At 43.4% G+C, this 21,016-nt stretch overlaps 1 protein-coding gene across 1 annotated transcript in view; it reads left to right on the forward strand.

Annotated features, from left to right (window-relative positions):
- Positions 1 to 21,016, forward strand: part of FAIM2 (Fas apoptotic inhibitory molecule 2) — a 78,449-nt gene that overhangs the window by 39,673 nt on the left and 17,760 nt on the right. The window contains exons 6-9 of the mRNA XM_060252802.1: positions 4,181 to 4,231; positions 7,148 to 7,187; positions 10,955 to 10,992; positions 13,242 to 13,329. Of these exons, the coding sequence (XP_060108785.1) occupies positions 4,181 to 4,231; positions 7,148 to 7,187; positions 10,955 to 10,992; positions 13,242 to 13,329 (217 nt within the window). The remainder of the gene's footprint in view (positions 1 to 4,180; positions 4,232 to 7,147; positions 7,188 to 10,954; positions 10,993 to 13,241; positions 13,330 to 21,016) is intronic.

The raw sequence follows: 21,016 nt of genomic DNA on the forward strand, positions 1-21,016 counted from the left end.
GTCATTTTGATACGTTTTATGGTTTTATGGTTATAATTGCTTCATGAAGTCCTTTGTAAACTGCCTTGGGTTCACTTTGTGGGAGGTAGGACAACCTATATAAATCTGAAGTAAATGATCAAACAAACAATGCTCCCAGAGATTTTCTGGCTGTGTATTGTACAAACTTTGCATCCAAAGTAGCCTTTAGCTTTGCAGTGGTTTATTTTTTCAACTATAGCCTTAGCCTTTTACCACAAACTTTTTACCAAATGGTGACGAGGCAAAAATATTCCTTCCACAGCCCTTAATAGTACTGTCTGAGCTGGAGGTAGTGTTCAGGATATGGATAAAACTGGACTGAAAAAGAAATCACATTCCTGACATTCTCTTCATTTTCATGAGGAGTTAATTTGAGACTCTTGTGGGGGACCAGGGAAAGTCCCACCACCTATTTTTCTAAAATTCTTCTGTGGTTCTGGTAAATCACTGAATGAACTCTGAATGAAGCCGTCTATTCCTAATTTTGGGAGGTGCAGTTTGTTTTACAGTGCTAACCCTGGTGAGAAAAGCTATTCCTGACATAAACTTGAATCCATCTCCTCTGCACCCTTCTATTCCCTATGAAGTTACAGTCTTCAGGAGGTTTTGCTAATTGCAGAAAACAAAAACACTAGAGACAAATCCTCACCCAAATGGCTGTCAAAGACTGCAGTTCTGGGGTGAAATGAGATTGTAGGTGATTTCTGCAAGCTTGCATATCCCAGTCTGAAAACATACAGCACTCTTAGGGTGTTTTCGCACTCACGTTTTACTGGCGCCACGACCCTCCTGACGCCGGCGAATCTGCATGGATTTCGCAACAGAAGCGCCGGCGCTCCCAGAAGCGCCGGCGCTTTCCGTCGCTAAGCCAGCGCAAACGTTTTCCTGCATCTTTGCGATTTCCGTTTGCGCTGGCTTAGCGACGGAAGTAGCCGGCGCTTCTGGGAGCGCCGGAGCTTCTGGTGCGAAATCCATGCAGATTCGCCGGCGTCAGGATGGTCGTGGCGCCAGTAAAACGTGAGTGCGAAAACGGCCTTAGTGTTGCAAATGTAGTTGGGTCCTGCTATTTCACAAACAAGCTGCTTTCCCATTAGGCGGAAGGCTAGGTGACACAGCCAAGTGAGCCAGTTTAGGGTTACAGTCAGACTATATAATCTTTTACATGGTGGAGCAAGTTTAGGGTTAAAGTTACAATTTTAGACTTAAAGGCAAGTGAGCAAGGGTAATCTTTATTATATATTCTTTTACATTATGGAAAGATACTTGTGAAACAGAAATATACTTTGGGATTTTTTTAAAAGATGATACTCTAGCAGTCTTATTTATTTAGATATTTATGCTTTGTTTTTGTTTTTTCTCAATGGTGACTCAAATTAGTCTACCCCATCATTCTCTCTTCCTCCATTGACAACCCTGTGAAGCAGGTTAGGTCAAAAGAGAATTGCTGGCATAAGGTCAACAGCAAAACCAGCGAACACACAGTGAAGCAAGGCAGAAGAACAAACTGTGCAACTGTATACAGATAATTTCTATAGAAAATCAATATTTATACAGTATTTAGGTCATAGAAGTATAAGCATAAAAATACTGTAAATAATCCACAGAATTCTCATTAAATTTAAAGGATTGCACTTTTCAGCAATATAAAAGCTGTATATGACATCAGAAGTCCACGATGAAGATCCAAGATGGACTTTCCTTTTCAAAATTCACACTTGCTTTCAGAACATAGTCCCAGAGTGAGTTTTCATCCATGCAAATATGTCAAACTCCTGCTAGTTTCTCTCTATGCTGCTCACGTTCTTGGACTGCTTGAGGACTGTGGCATTTCACATAAAAAAGCTTTCTCAAGAGCTGATAATTACAGCATTCTAATGCAAAATACAAAGGAGAATTACAGACAATGCCCATATACAGCATCATATAAAATCATTCAAAACACTGTGATATTTCATACCTGTGGTAGCTTATAGCTGGCTGACATCCACCTCCCGATGGAGAAAAAGAATATAATGGCAGTTTGACATATGCCACCCACTCAGCTCTCTCCTCCACAATCAAGAATGTGGGGCACCCGCACCATGTTTGAATCCCTCAAAAAAAGAAGATGGGTTGTTGGTAGTGATTGCACAATGCACAACCCAAAATGGATTACAAGGAAAAGAAGGGGAGAATATAATAGAACCCTCAGGTTCCAAACTGAGTAAAGCTTCTACAGTAACATAAACCAGGATCGCCTCCGAAGGCATAAGAAAACCCTGATGCAAACACCGTTGTGATAACTCAGAACAGAGGGTGACCTCACTTTAGTGTAGAAATGAAAAATAACCTGAGATAAAGCTGGGGGTGAGCTCGAGTTCTGTGTAGAATGTCTATTAGGGGACAGGGTTGAACCAGGATTAAAGGTCTAATGTAGAATCACCCATAGTGGGGATTTTAGCCTGAGTTTCCCAGATCATATGATACTCTAACCACTACACCACTTTGGTTCTCCAAAGCATATTCTGTACAGCAGATGTTTGGTGTTACTAATGATTACTAATGATTCTCCACTCTGTGAAATTGGTTGGGATTGCGGATAATTTCTTCTCAGTTGTTATATTCCTCCATTAAAATCCTCTGGGAGGAAGGGTTATGGTTTCTACTTTCTTTTATAGCTCTTGCCCTCCAAGATGTAGTCTGTGATTTAAAACTGATCCTGAGAGATTTGATTATTTTATTTATTTTTATTTCTATTTATTAGATTAGATGTGCCTTGTTAGCAACACACAAATCAACATCTGTATTGTGTTTTGTATGGTACATTGATTTCTTAACATTGAGTCACTGTGAGAAACATGGACAATAAATAAAATAATAATAACAATAGTAATTCAGGGTGTCCACCAATGGTGCTTTAACAGTACTTTGGGGCTGGTTATGCTTCTATTTACTAAAGAAGGCTGGATCTGCTTTAGTAGGAGACCTCTTGACCTATACTTCTATTCCCAACCTCTGCTTGACAGAGTGGCACGCAGAAAATGGTGCAGTGATTTGGCTTCTCACCAACACGAGGTGTAATTTTTGTCATAAAACTGAAAGTGACATCCTAAGGTCAGCACAATGCTGTAGGAATCCTTGAGTGTTGCTTGATGCAATGATGTCAGTTCTGGTTTTGTACTGGAAGTGATGTCACCCATTGGCATATTGATTTTCCCTACACCCCAGATTCTCCTGCCAGTTTGCCAGCTTGGGCTTGGAAGTGGAGAAAGACCAGCATCAGCAAGTTCTGCGAGATTCCTCATAGCTGTCTTTGACTGACTCGTAGTTCAGCTGTAAAGCTTTTATATATGTATTCTAAGTGCTAACCAGAGCTCAACTTACTGATATGCCTAGCACTGTGGAGAATGGGGCCTCAGCGAATAACAAGGACCCATTACTGTCATGTGACATGATTTGAAGACAGGCTATAGATTATGCGCTGCCTCTGAAATGTCGTTCACTGGAAGAGACAAATAACACTGACCCTCAGTTTTATAAATCACTAGTTAAATCACTAGTCATGGTGATCGGTATGGGGAAATGCCCTTCATTATCTGTCAGTGGGGAGAGCTCATATTGCAAGGACTCCTGGACTACAGAAGCACATTACACCCCACCACCTTCTGGAACATTCCCTGTAGGGCCCAGCCCCTGCTTCCACAGTGCAAGGGAAGAATGTAGATTGATCCCTCACTACAGAATGCTGGACGATAGTGCTCTAGTTTTTCCTCAAAGGAGTGATTCTTTTCTTCACACCCACCCACGCAACACACGCAAAAAATGGTTGCAAAAGGGTTACATGTAGGGACCTCATTTGAGTGGGGAATAAATCTCTGGTGATTCCTCTTGGTGGGAGCTGGCTGCTCTTTCAGGTATATAACTCTGTCCCAGGTTCCATTCTTTGAATACTCTGGATTGTGATGGAAAGCTGAGAACTGACTGTTCAGTAGATAGATTGAGTAGATAGATAGATAATATTCTCTACTTCATTTTTGTAGTACTTTTTCTAAGAGCTGGGTTCATTCAAATGTAAGGAGGAAGAAAGGAATGATAGATGGAAGAATCCACCTAGTCACAGCCAAGGAGGAGGCTGGTTTTCTCTGTGTCTCATTTTTTCTTCTTCTTTGTTTCCTTGCAGAGGTGTTTTCCTTATCACTTATTTGATTCTGGTCTGCTGCTCCGAAGTCAGGTAAAATGCTACGTTCAGTGCCTTTGATAAAGGTAAAGGTAGTCCCCTGTGCAAGCACCAGTCATTTTTTACTCTGAGGTGACATTGCATTCATGTTTTCACAGCAGACTTTTTACAGGGTGGTTTGCCATTGCCTTCCCCAGTCATCTACATCCCTCACCCCCCCCAGCAAGCTGGGTACTCATTTTACTGACCTCAGAAGGATGGAAGGCTGAGTCAACCTGGAGCCGGCTACCTGAACCAGCTTTTGCTGGGATTGAACTCAGGTTGTGAGCAGAGGGCAATGACTGCAGTACTGCAGCTTTACCACTCTGCGCTACGGGGCTCTTGTGCCTTTGATAGACATGTGTATATTACTTCAAAGTTCAACCCACCCACCCATCCCTATGGCTTTTTCTACTCATGTTTGACTCTCGAAAGCTTATACCCCAAAATCTTGTTGGCTTCTTTTTAAAATCAAGAAATATTTAGCAATGTATTGAACAATGAACTTACACTAATTAAAAGCTATGAAATTTATATGCAATTAATTGATTCACAATTATAATCAATTTCCTTGTAGTCGCTTATTATATGATCTAAACTGGGGTGGCCAAAGTGTGGCTTGGGAGCCACATGTAGCTCTTTCACACTATTGTGTGGCTCTTGAAGTCTGCACCACCCTATTGGCAAGCTTGGAGATGGCATTTGTCTCTTTAAATCACTTCTCCAAGCCAAGTCAGCTGGTGGCTTGGAGAATGCATTTTAAGTTGCTTTCTTTCCACCTCTTTCTCCCTCATCTCCCTCCCTTCCTTCCTTGCAGCTCTCAAACATCTGATGCTTATTATATGGCTCTTACATTAAGCATGTTTGGCCACCCCTGATCTGAACAGAATCAAGATAAACTATATATGTATTTCATCAGAAGTATATGTGGTTTAGAAACCATCTAAAAATGAGTGACATTTAAGAAAGATAAATGTACTCTTTTGGCTATTTCATAAAGGTTTATACTGCAGTAGTTCTGCTAACCTCTTTAAGATGCTGCAATGCTTAAAAAAACCCCTCTCTATCTGAAAACATCCTTGATTTGAGGTTTCTGATATCTCTAGGTGGTGTTTTCCCACTCAAGTTAAACTTGCCAACTTTTTTCTCAGTTATTCTCTGTAGCTGTGCCTTTAAGCATTGCCTGAATGGGGGTAGTCAGAAGGGGATTTCATACCATAAAAATCATCACTAATTCCATAGCCCCAGGGGTTGATACCATAAGAACATAAGAGAAGCCATGTTGGATCAGCCCAATGGCCCATCCAGTCCAACACTCTGTGTCACACAGTGGCCAAAAAAAAAGGATATTCACAAGTGGGGCTAGAAGCCCTTCCACTTTGCCCTCCCAAGCACTAAGAATACAGAGCATCACTGCCCCAGACAATTCCAATAATATGCTGTGGCTAATAGCCACTGATGGACCTCTGCTCCATATTTTTATCCAAACCCCTCTTGAAGCTGGCTATGCTTGTAGCCACCACTACATCCTGTGGCAGTGAATTCCACATGTTAATCACCCTTTGGTGAAGAAGTACTTCCTTTTATCTGTTCTAACCCTACTGCTCAGCAATTTCAATGAATGCCCACAAGTTCTTGTATTGTGAGAAAGGGAGAAAAGTACCTCTTTCTCTTTCTCCATCCCATGCATAATCTTGTAAACCTCTATCATGTCACCCCGCAGTTGACGTTTCTCCAAGCTAAAGAGCCCCAAGCGTTTTAACCTTTCTTCATAGGGAAAGTGTTCCAAACCTTTACTCATTCTAGTTGCCCTTTTCTGCACTTTTTCCAATGCTATAATATCCTTTTTGAGGTGCGGTGACCAGAATTGCACACAGTATTCCAAATGAGACCGCACCATCGATTTATACAGGGGCATTATGATACTGGCTGATTCGTTTTCAATTCCCTTCCTAATAATTCCCAGCATGGCGTTGGCCTTTTTTATTGCAATTGTGAGTTACCTACAATGACCCCAAGATCTCTCTCTTGGTCAGGCTGTGCTTAGGGGTGTGCTTAGGGGGTCTGGTCGCTAACTACTTGGAGAAAAAAAATCCTAACCATTTAAAAGAGGCTTCTTTACCAGGTGATGTTATTTACCTCTGTGCCATGAAAAGTTTCACCTGCTTTGCATTAAGTCAGGACATTTTTATCCTGTTGTCAACCCTGTCAGAGGACTTATAATACAGACACCTTCCAAGTCTGGGCCTGGTCAATGGCTGTCGGAAATCCCATCTATACCACATTCATTTCTGCAGAGGAAGAAATGCAGGATGTTAACACAGTTAATTAAGACAGAAGCATAGCCTGGTTGATAAGGGAGCATAGCTCCCAATGTGCATTGAATCCATGAGAGCATTTATGGCCCAACATTAGGGTACCGTGTTGTTGTGTATGTGGACACTGTGTTTGAAATGGAAGCCTGCCCCGGAGCAAGGTGAGTGCAGAATCAGCCTAGGACTGAGTTTAGGGACTGGGAACAATGGGAAGCAGGATCTGAATCTCTGCTTCCCTGGACCAATCGCCAGCCCCCTGCTGGTTTGAATGACCCAATACCTTGCTACTGCAGGAACTTTGGACTGTATAGAGTTGGCCTCCTTGGCCCAGTATTTCAGCCTTAATCTAAGTCTCATTTGAACCGTTACCATGCTGTAACTTGAAGAAAGAGCTTTGATCACTGCAACCCTCGCCTCTTCATGTACCAAACCCTCTATTTAACACATGTAAACTCTAGTTACCCAGCAGAATGAATCTACTGTTGTCCCAGTGCTCCAGATGCCCAGCTGTCCTTTAATTACCTTATTATGTAACCCTGTTGTGCATTTTTCCTTGTGGTGATTATTCCCTGTGGGTAACAACTGCTTACTCTGCTGCCTTTTGCTTAATTCACAGGAGGTACTACCCATGGAACCTGATTCTCCTGTGCATCTTTGTAAGTAAAACGCCTGGCACACCATCCTCACGCTGAACAAGGGGAATTTTGCAGGAGCCACAGATTAAAAGGCATTGGTTTAGACAGCATCCCCGGGTCTTTTCCTGAGTATTGAGACAATAACATATGTGGTTAACCCAAATGCACTACCAAGGGAACTGACACTGTAAAGTGGGAATGCATCAGTGCGTCAATTGGGGGAAGCTGCGTCCATCAGTCTTGAGCTGCTCCTGCACCTTTAGCAACAACTTGGCATGAAGGAATCAGCAGGCAATTTTTTTTCATGTCTCAGAGATCAGCATTCCCTTTTGCAAAGTGCTGCTGAACTCATTGCTGTCGAAGGCACAAGGGCGAGGGCCAGTTAAAAAATTTTCCACTGTAAGCCAAAATGCCCTCAAAACGAGGTTGGGGAATTGTCAGGTGGGCACCTGGCTTAATCAGGATCTTTTTATCTCTGTATACAGGATACACGTCCAGAAATTAATGCTTGAATTTACCAAGGACTCTAATTAAGTAAAACAATTAAAATTTATTCCAGAAAAATATAGAACTCACATACAAGGCAATGTGCTCATGAAACATACATACAGTCCTAAGAAAAATAGAGAGATAGAGACAACACATGGATAGACAAACAGGGTGACTGATCGTAGTCTTCAAGGAAGGCTCTAATGGCAACGAAAGAGGATGGGGGAAATGGGACCCTCAACTGTGGCCAGAATCGGGGATGGATCTAGACAGCGGAACTGGGGTACTGCTAGATGCACACATGAATGGAGTTGGGTCACAGGTTATATAGACTACCTTAGACCCTCAGGGGATGGGAGGTACAGGGGTGGAAAAAGGGGAGGCTCTGCAGTGACCATAAGGGCTGGACTTCTGCAGTAGCCAATAGCAAGTTAATTGGTGGCACCTAATTGGATGCCCATAACTGACCAATGAACAAGCTTGGGTCCTGGTTACCTGATTGGACCTCCAGGTAATAATGGACCAAGGTGGGGATGCTCCAGAATGACCGTTGGGGAGAAGAATGGGGGAAATCACTAGGTGGAGGGGTGCTTAGGACTATTAAACTTATCTAAAAAGGTGACAATAGATGGCCAAATTACTACCTAAGGTAACACCCGGTTTACACAAAGGAACTTGGCTCTGGCTGAAGATGGTCTTCTTCTTCTTCAGTGTTCTTCTTGACACCAGTCTTTGTCCTTAGTTCCGTTGGACAAAGGCTTAGGCATTCCGGTAGGGTCCACGCCTAAGCTTGATGGCTTCATGGATGGGTGACATCTGTTGAGTACGTGAGCCTCCCGCTTCGCTGAAATGGAGTCTTGGCACTGCTGGAAGATAGCTGGTGTTATCCTCCCAAAGTGGATTCTATGGTCAAGGCTGAAAACCGCATGGCTTAGATAGCTCCTAGCGGCGCACTTTCTTCCACTCCAATGATAGGGATGGTGTTCGCACGAAGTGACTGGGAACCATCCGTTCTTCTTGCTAGCACTCCTCCAGAAACACGGAGCGCTGCTTTAGCGTTGTGGCTGTTAGTTTCATAAGTCCTTTCCAGTCTGGCAGCCATACCCATGTTCTCCTAGCAGATGTATGTGAGTTCAGTCTCCAGGCACCCTAACAACCAGGCAGGTGACAACGATGTTCTGAATATTAGGGGTATTTTCTTATACCACCCAGTCATTAGATGCAAAAGTCAAAGTGTGTAGAAGATGCAATGTCTTAGCAGGAAGAGTTCATTTTGCAAGGGGGGGGGGCTCTGTCTCTGTTGAGATGTTTTCTTTCTTTTTTGTGCCATCAAGTTGCTGCCGACTTAAGGCAACCCCCATAGGTCTTTCAAGGCAAGAGATTAACCTAGATGGTTTGCTATAGTTTGCCTTTGTGTCAGCAACCCTGGACTTCCAGGGTGGTTTCCTATCCAGGCACTAACCAGGGTTGACTCTACTTAGCTTTCAAGATCAGGCTAGCCTGGGCTATCCAGGTCAGGGTGAAATTCTCCCACAAATCCATAATATCAAAAGGTACCACATTCCAGTAAGCAGAACTCCAAAGTTTCTGTCCAGAAGCACAGTCGGAAATATCTATCAGAGTATGAGGTCATTGTCAATGAAATTAGAGATGTGCATTTGGATATTTCTGAGCCTAAAGAGTGACCAAAGTTCTGTATATAGTTTAGGATTGGGTATTTGAAATTTATGTTAGTATGTGAGGATACCCAAGAGGGTTGAAGATACTGGAAGACATTGGGAAACTAATGACACTAGCACCAAAATTGTCTGTTTTAATTATTTAATGTTTTAACTGTTGAAATTTGGAATTGTAAATGTTTTTACTGTTGTGAGCCACCTTGAGCCTGCTCCGGCAGGGAAGGTGGGATATAAATCCAATAAATAAATACATTTCTCAAATTTCAGGCACTGTTTCAGTTCAGAAACATTGGAATGAACACTCACTCAATTGAAATTTCAGAAATGGTTTACAGTGCAGCACAAGTTGAGGGGTGGGGGTGGGGAAATAGAAGTTGAGTGTGTGCAGTTCCTAGGTATCTCAGATATCTCAGCACCTGGACCAAGACAACAACTGCCTGAACTAAACATAACTGTACTAAACTTAACATTACTGTTTTTAAAAAGTTGGGTCCAGCTTTCCAGAACCCAGCTCATGTTTCCCAGAACCCCAGAGCAGTCATGGGGAACAGCTTCTAAAGAGAAAAGGAGAGGTCAAGTGGGCCATGGAGGGAGAGGGGGTTATTCCCCTGATTCCCTGTTCCACATGCACAGAAATTCCACACACAGCAACAAAATCAGGGAAATAACTCCCCCCCCCCCGGTGTGTTTTTTTGCATGGGAAAATGGATTGAGAGGAGCCTGTCTGAGCTCTCCTTTCTTTTTTTAGAAGCCATTCTCTGTGGCTGCCGTGGTACTACAGAGAACATGTTTCCCCAGACCCAGTTCTTTAAAAGCAATATTGCTTAATTTGGCCCTTTGACAGAAGGACTCGGATAAAAGATGCACAGCCCTGCTAAAGAGTCATTTTGCCAAAGGCTGATTCATACATGTGCCTATAACCCTTAGGTTATAACCCCCCCTCTGCTTGCAAGGGAACCTTCAGCCCTTATCATGTAGTTTTGAGAATGCAAAAACTGCCCTGCAGGATCGGATCAAAGGTCCACCTTGTCCAGCATTCTACTTCCAACAACAGTCAGCCAAGTGTCTCTGGCCAGCTCATAAAGTACAAAAGAACGATGCTGATGGTTTTGCTGCACATTGCCAGCCAGCATGCAGCTTTCAGAAGTATTTTATTGTCTGACTCACATCAATAACCCTGTCCTCTGTGAATTTGTCCAAACCTTTTTACAAATGAGTTGCTTGCACTCTATACCTCCTGGCAGGAAGTTCCAGCAGTTAATCATGCATTATGTGAAAAGGGATTTCCTTTCTCAGTCCTGAATCCTGATCTTGCTGCCAGTCACCTCCATAGGTTTTAATTTTCAGGAAGACAGGTAGACAAATAAGCTGATCAGGATTTTGATAGCAGAATATCAGCTGGGCTGCATGGCACTAAACGCTGGAATATGAAGAGGAGAAAAGTCCCCTCTCTATCTTCTGTACGTGCACATTTTCCACACTTTTCATATATGGCTAGTTAACAGATTGTGCAGGCCTGAATAAGTGTAAACAACTTGCCCTTACAGCTGTTCCTTGTTTTTATTTTGTTTTCTTCCTGGCTCCAGTTTCTAAGGTAACAGTGTATTTTTATCTCCACAGACTCTGTCTATGGCTTATCTAACAGGGATGATTTCCAGGTAGGCCAGTTGCAAGAGGAACTGTAATAGTTTTTTACACTTATTTAATAATGATATCCTATTCCACATTTTATTAATAGATGGACAAGGTAGCAAGAAAAATACTAGGCTTGCCATTTGCCCAACCATGCCCTAAGCCCCAATCTCTAGTCCTTGAAAAACTGAGGATTGGAAGGAAAAAAATGGGCAGAGAACAGGGTCCATAGCAGGATTGCCAACTCTGGTCTGGAAATTCCTGGAAATGTGGGTGTGGAGCCTAGGGAGGGCAAGGTTTGGTAAGGGGAGAGATCTCAGCAGATTATAATGCTACATAGCCCATCCTCCAAAGCAGCCATTTCCTCCAAGAAGGTGATCTTTGCCATCTGGAAATCAACTGTAATTCTAGGAGATCTCCAGGCCCCACCTGGAGGTTGGCAAGCACTTTCCATAGTGATTCTTAGTGGATCACCCAAAAGTGATTTCACATCTCCCCTCAACTCCACCCTTTGGCACTGCCCTAAAAAATCTCCCAAAGAGCAAAAATGAAAAAAATACAGCCACAACAGCTGAAAATGTAAGAATATATTGAAATTGTGCAATCAAGAGCAATGAATGAAAATTTAGCAATATTTGCAATGGGTCACAATTCAAATCCCATGTATTTTAACATGCAAAAATTCCTTGCAGACTCGGAAAAGTTCTACCACTAAGAAGCACAATGTTCAAAGACAAACCTGTCTTTCAGGGAACCCCTGTTCCTTTTCAAGTGCTGAAGTTGAAATGATGAAACAAATTCAGTGATCCCCGAATACAAAGTTGCGCGACAGAGTAGCTAGCAAAACCATGCCGTTTCCCAGAGGTTTCTTTAGGCATGTGTGCTTCCGGGATACTGTATAATGAATGACAACATATCAATAAATGTCTTATTCCATCCAGTATTCCCACCAAAGAGACAAACCGCAAACTTACCATTTCTCAAAATCACAGTCACTTTGAGTCATGCAAACTACTGGCATTTGTCAAAACGCTCAGACCAAGCGATCACGATGCTCCCATTCTAAATACGATAAATTGGCAACAGCTGTGACATGCCTATGCCTTTTAAAATTACATATACATATTTTTTTAACATTGCACTAAATTTTTTACAAAATTCATTATTTATTAAATCACCTTCAAAAATAATTAAAAATGTATTGTTTATTGAATCCTATTTTTTAATTTTTTTTAAAAAAACCATCACAAATACATTAAAATTAAAATAGTGAAATTAACAGCAATTCAAAGCCCCAAGTGAACCAACAAAGTAAAAAAAAACTACAGTTATCTAAAGCGCAGAACAGGATGACATTCTATGTAGGGAAATCTGTAACTAGGGTGCCACCACTGAAAAAGGCTGTGATTGCTCAACTGACCTCTGAAGGAAGGGACATACAGAGTAGATAGATGAGCTCAGTTGTTGGGCAGCCCAATGCTAATCTCTGTCTTTGAATTACAGCACCCCCACCCCCTGCATGGCTGCATTATGTTTTTTTTAAAATATCTCGGAAAATAATCATAGAGCTAAAGCTAATTGTAGAACCACCTTCAGTGTAAGCTAGCTTTTTATATGAAGCTGTCACGCTGAGACTGCTTCCTTACAATATAGAAGATTCACACCTGATACTCAGTAGTACCTATCCTACTCTCCTTTTTCAGCTCTCAATGGGCCTGTGGGAGGAAATTTTTTTGTTAATGGTGCCATGCTAATGGTGTGACATCACTTCTGGTGAATATCTGGAAGTGATGTCACATTGCTAACATGATGATGAGGGAATGCTCTAGGATTTGGGTAAAACTCTATGGTTCTAATACTTAACGAAAGTGTCACTGGGCCATTGAAGTGGTGCTATTTCACCCTATTCCCCTTCCCTATTCTCATAGCTCCTTGACTGTTGTGCCAGATCCCTGAACTGAAAGTGCTGTGTATGATCTAGTTATACCTCATGAACAGTATTAACTTCATCAAGTGCAAGGTGACAGGAATGAGGAGCAGTGGATCCCCGAGCAGCAATCTGGAGTTTTTGGGAGCCTTCAGTTAGTTAATTTGCCTCTTGCAGCACAATAGCTAAGAATACTCTCAGGCTGTCCGACCAGCTCTTTTGTGCTACATCAGTGCACTCCCAATACATCATTTGAGAATTACTATTCTAACTTTGTTGCATTGTCCTTTGCGCAGTGATGGATCTAATCAGAAATGCCATAATTTCATTTCATTATTCTTTGTGCAGCTTCTACAACACCAAGTCAGTCCTTATGTGCCTTGGGATCACGGCACTGGTATGCTTCACTGTGACCATATTCAGTTTCCAGACCAAGGTGAGTTGAGTGTAATTCAAGGACTTGTTTCTAACTTCGTGATAGCTGATACAGCTGGGAAGGAAAAGGACACCTCTTTGGTCTATAGACAACAGAAAGTGCTGTGAAACTATGCCTGGATTATATCACTTCAAGCTGCAGGTGGTCAGTCTAGTCTAAACATGCGGTAGAAAAAAAGGTGGTAGAATCTTGAGATGACACAGTGGACTGTACCACTTCAGGCTTGAAAGTTGGCTGCACCATTTTGAACAGTGATCCCCTATGTGAAAACCACGCAGCTGCTTGGATTGCTTGTTCCAGCTAGCCCCAAGCAGCTCTGCTAGCTCACAATTCTCCTTACTCATACTGCTGCATGAACAGAGCAGCTTGTAGTGTAAAGAATGCCATGTGTTTGAACTCTCCTTCAGAAGAGAAATGTCCTTATTAGGGATGTGCATTCGGCTCGGCCGAGCCGCATATACAGCCGAATCAACGCTGATTCGGCTGTATTCGGAATTACCCGCAGCCGAATGCCATTGCCGCCCATTATGCGGCTCCCGAATGCGGCTCGCCGCATACTTCCGAATAGCCATTCGGAAGTATGCGGCTGTCAGCTGTCAGCTGTCAAAAGGCGGGAAAAGCAGCCTCTGCAGCCTCAAAGGAGCTGCTTTGCCTGGTTTCCCGCCTTTAGTGGCCTCTTCCCGCCTTTCCCATATCCTCCCTGGGATCAGGGAGGGGGGGAGGGGGAAGAGGAGCCCCAGCAGCCAGCCAATCCAAAGCATGCATTTGCAAAATGCATTGCAAATGCATGCTTTGCAGGGCTGTTGTTGTGTACTGTGTAGCTGATGGCCCAGCCATCAGCTACATTGTTATTTTGATCTTTTGCTTACTTGGGTATCCAAGTAAGCAATGTTCTCTGGCCAATCAGAGAGAGCAGTGCTATTTTTTGAAATTGCTCTCTGTAGGGCCAGAGAACCTTTTTAAGGAGTCTTCCTGCTGGACTCCTCCATTGCTGTGTTGGTGTATGTGGGTTGGTGTGAGAGAGATTGTGCTGCTGCTGGTGGCTGGCCCTTGGCTTCAGCTCCTGCCTGCTGCTCTCTCACTGCCTTACCAGAGACCTCCCTGGACTCAGAGAAGACAAGGTAAGACAGTTTTGGGGTTCTTGTTTTAGTTTTTGTTGTTAAAAGGACTAGAGTCCCTTTACTTGTTCAGATTTGGGTGGGTGAGTACTGGGTGGGTAGGGTAGCCTATTTGGGGTTGGGGTTAGGTTCTGCTGGGGGTGGGGGCCTGGGGTGGGTTTTTTTTGCTAATTTGCCCATATCTTAATTTAGTGAGAGGACTTTTTAAAGTGCAGTGTCCTTTTACTTCTCCTGATTTGGGTGGCTTGGATTTCTTGGGGTTAGGGTGAAGGGTTTTTTTTTTTTTTGGGGGGGGGAGTTCCTGTATTATTAAAAGTTGAGTTTTTTACTGTTTCATTGTTTGATTTGTTGCTGCTGTGTTGTGTTGCTGCTGTGTTACTTTTATCTTCAGGTTATTGGGGGGGGGGTGCTGCTTGGCCTAATTTTCATTGTTTAAAAGGCCACTTTTGTCCCCCTTTTCTGGTTCTGGTTTTAGGGGTGGGGGTGTTGTTGTTGACTGATTTGGCCTGAGTTTTCTTATTGGTGAAAGGCCACTTTTAAAAATCTTGAGTTGCTTTGCTTGGCCTCTTGTGATTCTCTGGTTTTGTTTTGGTTTTTTAAAATTGAGTTGCTTTGCTTGGCCTCTTGTGATTCTCTGGTTTTGTTTTGGTTTTTTAAAATTACCTCTGGTTGGTGTGGGGGTTGGCGAGGGTGTGTGTGGGCTGGGTCACTTTCTTGTTGTTATAGAGTGATTTTTGAAATCTGAGTGTGCTCTCGGTTTGGCTAGGGCCACTAAATAGGCTGCCCCACTAATAAGGGTGTTTTTAGGGATTGTGTTTTTTTGAAATTTAAAACAAAATTAATCCAGTTTAGGGCTTTATCTCCTTTCACAATTCAAGTAAGCCAGATAGGGGTGCTTTAAAAAGTTTTTAGGTTTCTCATAAAAGGCAGCGTGACTACTAGGCCACATCAGGCTCCCTTTTAAAGAGACTAGGGTTGCAGCAGCAGTGCATCTGGCTTTCAGCCACTGAAAGCTGGTGCATGTAGAGCTAGGTGTGGTGGTCCACCACTTCTCTTGTTTGAGACTAGAGTTGTGTTGTTTGGGACAGGGAAGCTGGCACCTGGGTAAGAGACCCAGAGGCAGCAGGCTTTTTGTGGTTGGCCAGCTCTCCCCGTGTTGTTTGGGGCAGGGCTGGAGAGCTGGCATCTGTAGATTGTGTGTTCTGTGGCAGGGAAACTGGCACCTGGGTGAGAGACCCAGAACCAGCAGGCTTTTTGTGGTTGGCCAGCTCTCCCCGTGTTGTTTGGGGCAGGGCTGGAGAGCTGGCATCTGTAGATTGTGTGTTCTGTGGCAGGGAAGCTGGCACCTGGGTGAGAGACCCGGAACCAGCAGGCTTTTTGTGGTTGGCCAGCTCTCCCCGTGTTGTTTGGGGCAGGGCTGGAGAGCTGGCATCTGGGTTTGCTGCAGCCAGGTCTGCAGAGCAGACCTTGAGCAGATTGTGTTTTGTGTGGCAGTGACGTTGGCAACTGGGTTTATATTGGTGCCAGGCCTGCAGGGTTCATAGATTAGATAGAGGGATGTAGTGCATTTGGGGCCTATAGAGATTCTCTGGTGTGAAGTTAGGTTTGGCTTTGGGTGCCCCAGGAATTGGACCCCCTGGTCCAATTTTTTTTTTGGCCTTGTGGGTTTTGTGTGGGACAGTGCCCTGAAGCTGCACAGCAGTTTGGGGGGCTCTCCTCAAAACCTCCTGCTCCCCAGAGCCACTTTTCCCACGACAATTGCAGTGAGGAAGTGGCTCTAATTGGTTTTTTCTCACCATTGGGAGCAGTGTTCCTTTTGGGGTGCCGACAGATGGGTGCTGTCTTTTGGAGCCAGGGGGGTTGCATGCTGGGGAGTCCCCTGAAGCTGCCCTGCAGTTTTGGGGCCTCTCCCTCAAACCCCCGTCTGGCCAGAGCCACTTTCCCCACAGCAATTGTAGTGGAGGAAGTGGTTAATTGGGCTTTCCCCATCATTGTTGGCAATGGGCCTTTTGGGGAGCCCAAAGACAGGGACCCCCTGGCCCAATCTTTTTGGGACTTGGGGGGGTTGGAGGGGAGAGTCCCCTGCAGGTCCTCTGCAAATTTGGGGGCTCTCCCTCAAACCCCCTGCCCCCCAGTAGCCTCTAATTATGCCCTATGTTGCCATTGATTTCAATGGCCCTTAGGGTGTAATGATGGAATAGGGGCACCCTCTTTGGGTGCCCCTGGAATGGGATCCCCTGGCCCAATCTTTTTGGGACTTGGGGGGGTTGGAGGGGAGAGTCCCCTGCAGGTCCCCTGCAAATTTGGGGGCTCTCCCTCAAACCCCCTCCCCTCCAGGCGGCTTCAATTATACCCTATTTGCCATTGATTTCAATGGCCCATAGGGTATAATGATGGAATAGGGGCACCCTCTTTGGGTGCCCCTGGAATGGGATCCCCTGGCCCAATCTTTTTGGGACTTGGGGGGGTTGGAGCGGAGAGTCCCCTGCAGGTCCCCTGCAAATTTGGGGGCTCTCCCTCAAACCACCCCCCTCCAGGCGGCTTCAAATATACCCTATTTGCCATTGATTTCAATGGCCCATAGGGTATAATAGGGCCGTATATTCGGAAATAGCCGCGCATTACCGTATATGCGGCTATTCCGAATACGGTATTCAGTAGTACATGGGGAATCTGAATTTTTTTTTCCCCGTGTACTTCCGAATCCGTGTAATTCCGAATTTTTTTTTTTGCACATCCCTAGTCCTTATCAGGTGAAAAACCCAGGTAGGTCCAGATTTATATGTACACTAGATAGTGCACTTTCAATCCAATTGCAGTGCACTTTGCACTGGATTTTACTGTGTCACACAGTAAAATTCTCTTGCAAACCATCACTAAAGTGCATTGAAAAGGCATTAGTCAGCATGTCTGAAAGAAAATTTATGGCATCTCTTCATATATTACAAATGAAGGTTCCAACCAAGTTGCCATTCCCTGTCAAAGGCAGAATTTTAACACACTGGGGTAAAGTGATACAATGTGTTGTGATGCTTCTATACATGATTAAGGCTGCCAGTTACAGAAATCAAACATTTCTGTTCCTTAGGTAGTATTTGGCCAGTCCAGAAGTAAAACCTAGTACCAGTGTCACACATGCATGTGAAGCTGCCGTTTACTGGATATTACCATCGATCCATCAAAGTCAGTATTTACTCAGACTGACGGTGGCTCTCCAGGGTCTCAGGCAGAGGTCTTTCACATCACCTACTGCCTGTTCCTTTTTAACTGGAGATGCAGGTGAATTTCAGGGGTCGTTTTGTCGAAAAAGAGGTGCAGGAGCTCAGTAACATATCTCATTTGCATATGCCCCGGGATCCGTGTGCAGTGGGGAAAGAGCTCCTCACTGCATGCAGACCCTGGCTGGAGGCTCAAGAGCTGTGCTCCTGTGAGCGCCTGCTGAATTCTAGCCCTGCTGGTGATTGAACCTAGGACCTTTTGCATGCAAAGCAGAGGCTCTTCCACTGAGCCACAGCACCTCCTCAAATGCCGTCTTTTTTCTTGGAGTGCATAGGCACAACTTTAATAAGGGAGGAAAGACATTTCAAAAATTAAAAAGCAAAATGTTAAAGAAGTAAAACAAAACCATATAAAACATGGACCTTGCACTTTGACATTTTGGCAACTGGCCCCAAAGCAAGATAACTAACTTGGCTGGTCAGAGGCGTTTATTAAATTTTATTTTAAATGACTTGTTAGCAAGCCCATGTACATTTATTTATTGTTTTATGAATAATGTAATGATATGCCCATGAAGGGAAAACGCTTTCCAGGATGTGCACATGTATCAGAATCCTGTTTCAATACTCATTAAAAAGTGGCAGTTCCCTGTGCCTTCTCTACCATGGTTGTGACAACTGACCTTTAGCACCTAGAACTGCTCACTTTTGATGTCTAAAGTATTGGTTCAATGGGCAAGGACAGTGAAGAGATGGCAGCTAAAACCAAAGCTGTGATATTACAAATGCAACATGGGGATTTTAAAAAGAATACTGAAAGGTACATGGACCCTAGGATTGGCCCCTGCACCCTAGTGCTGAAAGATCTGCTGGTTGTTACCTTTAAAGTCCTAAGTGACGGGCCAGGGTACTCAGCCTTCCCCGTACTGTACAGCCTGTACAGGCATCTTTAAACCTACACCATATACAAGCTGTTATCTTAGAGCCCCATGGCGCAGAGTGGTAAAGCTGCAGTACTGCAGTCGGAGCCCTCTGCTCACAACCTGAGTTCAATCCCCAGTGGAAGCTGAGTTTTCAGATAGCCGGCTCCAGGTTGACTCAGCCTTCCATCCTTCTGAGGTCGGTCAAATGAGTACTCAGCTTGCTGGAGGGAAAGTGTAGATGACTGGGGAAGGCAATGGCAAACCACCCCGTAAAAAGTCTGCCGTGAAAATGTTGTGAAAGCAACATCACCCCAGAGTCGAAAACGACTGGTGCTTGCACAGTGGATTACCTTTACCTTTTTATCGTAGAGAAACTTAAATACTGGAAAAAATTGCATTGGACTTGGCAGGAAAAACTCGACTTAATTAGGGCTTTTATTTTGCCTCTTTATATTTTTTTTTATTTCGTACATTACCAATGGAGATCCCTAAACCTCTTATACAGAATGGTCAATCCACTCTTTTTAAATTTGTATAGGGTGCAAAACTATATAGGATAAACTTTAAAACTTTATGCAAACCTACTATAGAAGGTGGTTTGGGTTTACCTAATCTATTCTATTATGCTATTCATTTAACAAACTTAATCAGAATGATTCACCCTGAAGATTTACCAGACTGGGCATATATAGAACAGTCATTTGTACACAATAGAACACTTCAAAAAATAATTTGGAATCAGCCTTCTAAATGTCCTTCCACAACACAACTGACCCCCTTTTTAGTTAAAAAAAACTAGCCAGTTTGGTGTAGTGGTTAAGTGTGCGGACTCTTATCTGGGAGAACTGGGTTTGATTCCCCACTCCTCCTCTTGCATCTGCTAGCATGGCCTTGGGTCAGCCATAGCTCTGGAAGAGGTTGTCCTTGAAAGGGCAGCTGCTGTGAGAGCCCTCTCCAGCCCCACCCACCTCACAGGGTGTTTGTTGTGGGGGAGGAAGGTAAAGGAGATTGTGAGCCGCTCTGAGACTCTTCGGAGTGGAGGGCGGGATATAAATCCAATATCTTCTTCTTCTTTTTAATACCCTAATGGTTTGGGACCATAACAGAGGAAAAATCACTCCAAATATTTCACCAATTGCAACTTTTATTAGATAGGAATGGTTTCCTCCTGCATGTGCAGATGAGTCCTATAAAATATGGTCCCAAAGTAAGATTCACAGAATTATCAGTATTGTTAAAAATGGTGAACTCAACAGTAAACAAAATCTAGAAACGAAAGTAATTTTTGGGTATCGTGGTACCGATATTTCCAACTAAGATACTTGACATCTATGGCCATCCTCAAACAAAGACTAAAAGAAACCTTAACGCCTTTTGAGACATTGCTGAAAAATACATACCCAACGAGAAAAAGATTATCTCTGTTATATATAAAATACTTATATCTACTTATATCCCTGACATACCTCCTTACACCAAAAAATAGCAGAAAGACTTGCAACACAATTTTCCAGAAGACCACTGAAAGAAAACCTGGAATTCTCCCACTTTTAATGCTCCTAATATTAAGATCAGAACACAGCTTTTTAAAACCATTGCAAGGTGGTATCTTACACCAATTAAGAACATAAAAGAAGCCATGTTGGATCAGACCAATGGCCCATCCAGTCCAACACTCTGTGTCACACAGTGGCCCAGTACACACACACACACTGTGGCTAATAGCCACTGATGGACCTCTTCCGGTTTGCATACAACTGATCAGTACTTGAAAATTTCGAATAGAAGGCTGTAGTATGGTACTATGGTAAATGGCTTTGTTTTACTGTTTTACTGTTTTTACTGGTTTATTGTTTAAATGTTGTAAATTGATGTATTTTAAAAATTAATCCTATGTTAGAACTTTTGTGTTGTGAGCCGCCCTGAGCCGCCTTGGTGGGAAGGGCGGAATATAAACTAAATAAAATGAAATGAAAAAAAAAAATGACCCCTGCTCCATATTTTTATCTAACCCTCTCTTGAAGCTGTCTGTTCTTGTAGCTGCCACCACCTCCTATGGCAGTGAATTCCATATGTTAATCACCCTTTGGGTGAAGAAGTACTTCCTTTTATTCGTTTTAACCTGACTGCTCAGCAATTTCATCGAATGCCCACGAGTTCTTGTATTGTGAGAAAGGGAGAAAAGTACTTCTTTCTTTACTTTCTTCATCCCATGCATAATCTTGTAAACCTCTGTCATGTCACCCCGCAGTTGACGTTTCTCCAAGCTAAATAGCCCCAAGCGTTTTAACCTTTCTTCATAGGGAAAGTGTTCCAACCCTTTAATCATTCTAGTTGCCCTTTTCTGGACTTTTTCCAGTGTTATAATATCCTTTCTGAGGTGTGGTGACCAGAATTGCACACAGTATTCCAAATGAGACCGCACCAT

This window comes from Heteronotia binoei, chromosome 13 (assembly GCF_032191835.1).
Source record: "Heteronotia binoei isolate CCM8104 ecotype False Entrance Well chromosome 13, APGP_CSIRO_Hbin_v1, whole genome shotgun sequence".
Lineage (NCBI taxonomy): Eukaryota > Metazoa > Chordata > Lepidosauria > Squamata > Gekkonidae > Heteronotia > Heteronotia binoei.